General features: G+C 28.7%; 1 protein-coding gene across 1 annotated transcript in view; it reads left to right on the top strand.

Annotated features, from left to right (window-relative positions):
• LOC111684873 (ras-like protein family member 10B) overlaps positions 1–3,385 on the top strand; it is a 5,423-nt gene extending 2,038 nt beyond the window's left edge. Inside the window, exon 4 of the mRNA XM_046947911.1 lies at positions 3,368–3,385. Within this exon, the coding sequence (XP_046803867.1) occupies positions 3,368–3,385 (18 nt within the window). The remainder of the gene's footprint in view (positions 1–3,367) is intronic.
• Positions 3,386–6,566: the final 3,181 nt, after the last annotated feature.

The following is a 6,566-nucleotide window of genomic DNA, read 5'->3' as shown; positions in this document are numbered from 1 at the left end:
ATAAAATCGGAAAGATCGGATAGAAAAGGTAATGTTTAATATGTTTTTTATCTTCTAATATATTTTGTGTTATTTTAGTTTTCATAATTTTACAGCTGCGGAAATGTAATACTCCTTTGGACATGTTGGACAGGATGAAGAGCAAAATTTCCGACACATAAACATCAAATTTTCATCATCAACCATCAACTTATATATCTATATAAGTTTTGTTAGTTTATTCATTCATATTTTATTGTAAATATTTTAAATAAAATTAAATATATTTTAAAATACACAAAATCCACAAATTAGTTTTCAATAAATAATATTTCAGTTGTAAATACCAATAATTTCAAACCACATTACCGAATAAATAACAAAAATAGTTATGTATGTACACCTTATATTTAGTTATAGTAACCGAATTTTTCAATAATTACAATCGAATTTTGGTATGGTTGTGAGAACCGACTGAATTCGATTGGAAACAAATTCGGTTATCACAACGAATCTGTTTTCTCTGTGTAGGAAAAAAATTTTGTCACAAAATAATATTAGAAACAATCATATTTTAAACACTATAATGATCAATTTAGAATTATGTTATTATTTTATACCCAGCTGGCATTTTCTGAAATTTCTGAACACGTTTCTGAACGATTAAAATGATTATATATGCGCTCATTTTCTGATCATTCGTCCGGAGAATGTAATACCCTAGCCGCAACTCTTCTAAAAGAGTTTTTATGAACTTCATTATTGATCGGGTCCGATTCATTTTTATATCTATTTCTAGTCATTTGTATGCCGAAATACTTGTCGTTTAAGAGTAATTTTCAAATCATAGTTATTTCTGAGTAATTTTAAGGTTTGTTACGCTTATTAAGTTAATTGTTGTTGCTGCTCCATTACAAACGAAAACAATTACATATGAAACAATTTCAGATCTCCCAATTGCTTGAAATATGCTCACAAAATAATATTGAAAACAATCATATTTTAAACACCAAAATGATCTATTTATGATTGCTATACATTTTGTTATTGTTTTATTCATATATCGGAATCATTTTTGAATCATTTTTTAAGCGCTAGTTATTGATCACTTTTAAGACAGTTGTGTGTGTTAAAGTAATTTTCTGACAGTGTCTTATATGCATAGACCGATCCTCGTAAAATTGTGAACAATTATGAACCGATTTTCATAAGATTTGGTAGAGAGATTTTGGTGTGTAATTTCATTCAATTTCTTCGCTGTATTCGCATTTTCCAGGCAGCTGGCGTTTACATAATTTTTATACCCTACACCATTATAGTGGGGAGGGTATTACGCGTTTGTTCTGATGTTTGTAACACCCAAAAATATTGATTCTAGTCCCACCTTAAAGTATACCAATCGGCCCAGAAACACTTTCTGAGTCGATTTTTTTGGTTCAAAGACGCTTTTGAAAATGGAAATTTTTGAAAAATAAAAATTATCCATTTTTTTAACATACTGACTGGTGTAGGGTATCATATAGTCGGCAATGTCCGACTATACATTCATACTTGTTTTAAGCTCACTTTATTTAGTGGTAGGGTCAATTGTAAACCAATCCTCATAATAATTGGCAGAGAAATTATGTCTTGTAAGAAACTTATTTATGAATTTCATTAAGCCAGTAGATTGTTAAAATTACTTGCTGGAGAATACCTTATATGAGGAAGGGTCAATTATGTATCAATCGATCGACCAAATTTCACCGCTATATATGTTTCCTTCAGATAGTATTGAGAGTTAAAGGGGACCTTATATGGGGGCTAGACGAAAATGTAGACCAATATTGCCAATATACCAAACAACCTGCATTAACTAAAAATATCTGTACAAAATCTCAGCTGTCTAGCTGTTCTCGTTTGGGCTCTATCGTATTTTCAACAGACGGACGGACATGGCTAGTCTTAAAATCTAATAAGACCCCAGAATATATATACTTTTTTGGGACTTACTTAGACAAATATTTCGATGTGTTACAAATGGAATGACAAAAACAATAAACCCCTTATCTTTTTTGATGGTGGTCATACAAAAAATCTTATCTATAGGCATCCGCGGATCGAACTATGGGGGGAGAGGGAAATTTTGTTTTTTCCTCATTTTTATAGTTTGTATGACAAATTTTGGGATTTTGGAGGGGGGATTTCCTTTTCCCTCCTTCCCCTGTATCTGCGCCTGCCTAAAGGGAATATTTATAAAAATGTCTCTGTCTCTTTCCGTTCGGACTCCATCGATTTATTAACAGACATGGCTAGATAGTCTTAGAAATTAAAAAGGACTCTGAGTATATATACTTTTCTGTGTCTATTATCAATATTTCTATGTGTTACAGACATGTTTGATGGTGGGAATAAAAATGTAAATGGAACAGTCTTACTTGACTTTCGACATTAAGTCAATACATTCCAAATGAATGTATTCTCATAACTGAATATATTCCCATAATGAATGTTTTCTCATAACTTATAATATAAAATTTGTAAGCGAATCGGATACACATGTCACTTAACTGCTCCCAAGTAATCTAAAGATTAGACTATATAAAAAACAAACTTAAGCGATAATGTTCAACGCCTTTGGACTAGCTCTCTGATTGCCTCTATCTCTATCTACTGAAGGTAAGTAAAAAAAAAACTTAAAAATCTAATAACATGCTGTGATTAATACCTCTACATTCTATACATATGTGTGTAAAAATTAATCAATATATATATTAATTAACAATTAATCAAAAAAACAAAAACAAAGAAATCAAGACAAAATAACTAATGTAATTAAACTCACCTGTAATATACTTGTTTTACCGACGCCAGTGGCCCCCAAAAATGCCGCTTTAAGGGGGCCCTGTAGCCATGGGGGCTCTGCACCACCCTCCAGAGTGATGCGCTATGCTGAAATGCACTTATTTTGTATATGAATTTCCATTGCGATTGAGATCTTTGTAGATTTTGTTGTAGAATTGTCACCGACATAGTCAACGCTGCGTGTGCTGCCAATTAAAAGTTTTTTCGAATTTGTCGGTGAAATAGTGCTCCACATTATATTTTGAAAGAACGCCAGTTTGCAATATTTTTTTTCTATTATTTGTCTGTCTGTTTCTATTTTCTTTTTAATTAAATGTTAGGTTTGAGTTGGTTTTGGTTTGTTAAAAGAAATTGTGCGTTTATGTTTTTTTGTTGTTATTCGGTTGTTTGAGTTAGAAAATGTTTTGGAGTAAGAAATGGTGTTTAAATGTTTTCTTTTTGTTTTTTTTTTCTAATTACAACAATTGTTTGTGAAGTCTACTAAATTACTAGAGTTTTTTTGTCAAATGTTTTCTTATTTTTTTTTTCGTTTTCTATTTTTCAGTTATTGATAGAAGAATGAACATTTCAGTTTTAATTAAAAAATATATTGCTTTTAATTTTCCAGGAGATTTGGGAGATTTTTGTGCAGTATGACGTCCAAGTGATGAGACCAATGAAGAAAATTAAATACTGATTATTGATGTTTATTTTTGGGCACATACATAAGTTGAGGTGTTTTGAATATTGCTGAAAATAATTGAAAAGAAAATGTATAATTTAGTTTTAATTAAATTTACTATTATGTACAGCTTTTATACAATACTCAAGAAAAATTAGTCAATTTTACTAACATATTGTTTGTTTTAGTCTAGACCAGCAAAAGTAGTAGAATTTATTCCATGAAGTACTAAACAAGATCTGAAGAAGTGATGATTTTAACACAGGCTTATCATATAGGGAATGTCCTTTTTATTTAATTCCAAATTCACTATTTCCAAAGTCATTCTCAAAAAGTAATTTTTATACTCTTTTCGAAAGTTATTCGGATGTGAAATTGTATTATAGAATACAACTTATTTGACTTAAATAATATTAACAATAATGCAGTTAATAAAACAAAAGCCAAAGAATTAAATTTTAAATCTCAAAAAATGAAAAACAAAAAAATATATTCAGCATAGAAAAAAAATTATAAATCTAGCTTCTTCGGAAGCCATTAAAGATCATTTCTACAGAAAGAGATTCACTAATTGCTGCTTTTGAAGTCGGGATAAATGTTATTCTTTTGGAATAACTTTATGATCAGATATAGCAATGTCCGACTGTCCGTCCGTCTGTCAGTGTGTCCATGTTTGCAGGTCGCAATTTTCAATATAATTTGATTAAATTTGACGCATGCTCATCTTTCGACACAAGGACGAACCATTAGTTAGTAAGTGAGTGAGTTATTTCGGTAGGTAGGTAGTTTGTAAGTTAGTTATTTAGTTAGTCCGATAGTTTGTTAGTTAGTTACTTAGTTAGTAAGTAAGTTAGTTTGTTAGTAAGTTAGTAAATTAATAAATTAGTAAGTTAGTAAGTTAGTTAGTAAGTTAGTAAGTTAGTAAGTTAGTAAGTTAGTAAGTTAGTAAGTTAGTAAGTTAGTAAGTTAGTAAGTTAGTAAGTTAGTAAGTTAGTAAGTTAGTAAGTTAGTAAGTTAGTAAGTTAGTAAGTTAGTAAGTTAGTAAGTTAGTAAGTTAGTAAGTTAGTAAGTTAGTAAGTTAGTAAGTTAGTAAGTTAGTAAGTTAGTAAGTTAGTAAGTTAGTAAGTTAGTGAGTTAGAAAGTCAATATGTTAGTTATTAGTTAATTAGTTGGTTAGTTAGTTAATTAGTTAGTTAGTTAGTTAGTTAGTTAGTTAGTTAGTTAATTAGTTAGTTAGTTAGTTAGTTAACTAGTTATTTAGTTAGTTTATATAGATCGATTAAAAGGTGATGTAATGTTATGTATTTGTTATGCATAATATAACGGTAAAATGGAACAACTATTAGCGCATTTGAGTTTAAAATATCACGACATATCACTCAAAGTGTTCTTCTATGTATACATACATATGTATTAGTCGATTAGGCTATAAAATAGCTGAACAAACCAACATAAAATTCTAATTCTTTAATATTTATTTCATAAAGTTTTTCGTTGTAAGCAATTTATTGTTTTTTATTTGTTTGGAAATTTCCTTTTGTTTCTGCACCACGAAATATCATCTTTAAAGGGGAGAACAAACAAATAAATTTCTGAAACGTAAAAAAACATCATCATAAAATTAAAAACAAACAAACCAGGCAGTCATCCATCGAACACAACAACAAAACATAAAACACTACAAGGAAAGAAATAAAGAAGCAATTGCCGGATTCATATATATTTTTTCTATACTTGAAAAAAGAAATCCAAAAACAAAAAAGTATTAATACAAGTATAAACAATGAAAAAAAAAATAAATAAAGTAGGGCAAAGTAATGTGGAACAATGTTGAGTAATGTGGGTTAAGAACCAAACTGCCTCAATAACAATTTGTTATGAATGAATTTTGTTTTGATGTTCACAGCAATAAAATTCAGTTTTTTTTTTGTTTTTATGAGTTTAACAAATAAAAAACATAACAGCAGGAAAAAAATCAAACATCCCTTTTTCGCGTAATGTGTCCATTTCAATATTTTCTCGATTTCTGAAAACAGGAAGTAGATAGGAGTGTGTGGGTGGTATCTTTGTCAGTTTGTTCGTTTTCCAGAAAATCATCTTGTCTTTATGTTTGTCTGTCTGACTATTTTTTGCTTTGGGAAAATGATGCCAATAAAATTGTAATTTATCAAATCTAAAAAATACTAAAATTCAAATAGACACACACTCGCACAAACAGACAGACAAATTTACAAACAAATTGACAGAATGTTTATAGCTATTTGATAGAGGAAGGATGTTTTCTAACAATCACTCAATTTCGAGGGGGTAGGTTAAAAACTAAACTTTTTAATTATTGTTCCACACTATTTGTATTTGAAATTTACATTTATATTTAATAAAATTGTAATTCGAATTGATTTCTTAAATTTCTTAAATACATACATATTTGAAATTTACATTTATATTTAATAAAATTGTAATTCGAATTGATTTCTTAAATTTCTTAAATACATACATATGTTCTTAAAAATTTCAATTTTTAACAAATTAAATCATTGTGTTTAAAATGTACCCCCATATATTTATTTGACAATAACTACCACTGTACATTGGAAGTCAGCAACACAGCTAGACAGAACCACTAATACAGATACTCATTAAAACCGCATTACACGATAAATGATAAACCATCATAGACGCATCCACATCCAATTTTGTTTAGTTCTTTTTCTTGGAAACAATCTATTGTAAAAGAATTAATATTCATTTAAACGTCTATTCGTTGCTGCGTATTTGAAATTTGTTTAAATTGACACAAAAACAAAAAAAAAAAGATTGAATTAATGGTTTTAAATATTTGTTTATGTTGCGATTGTTTGTCAGTGAAGTGGAAATGTTTTCGGAATTTCGTATGTAAAACAAAATTAGATTTAAATATGGAATCAATTGCAGAAAATTTGATGAAACATTTTTAAAGGAAATTTTATCGTGATAATTAATTAACTAACTAACTAACTAACTAACTAACTAACTAACTAACTAACTAACTAACTAACTAACTAACTAACTAACTAACTAACTAACTAACTAACTAACTAAC

Source organism: Lucilia cuprina, chromosome 4 (assembly GCF_022045245.1).
Source record: "Lucilia cuprina isolate Lc7/37 chromosome 4, ASM2204524v1, whole genome shotgun sequence".
Lineage (NCBI taxonomy): Eukaryota > Metazoa > Arthropoda > Insecta > Diptera > Calliphoridae > Lucilia > Lucilia cuprina.
The sequence above is the reverse complement of the archived record's forward strand: the minus strand, read 5'-3'. Positions and strand labels throughout refer to the sequence as shown.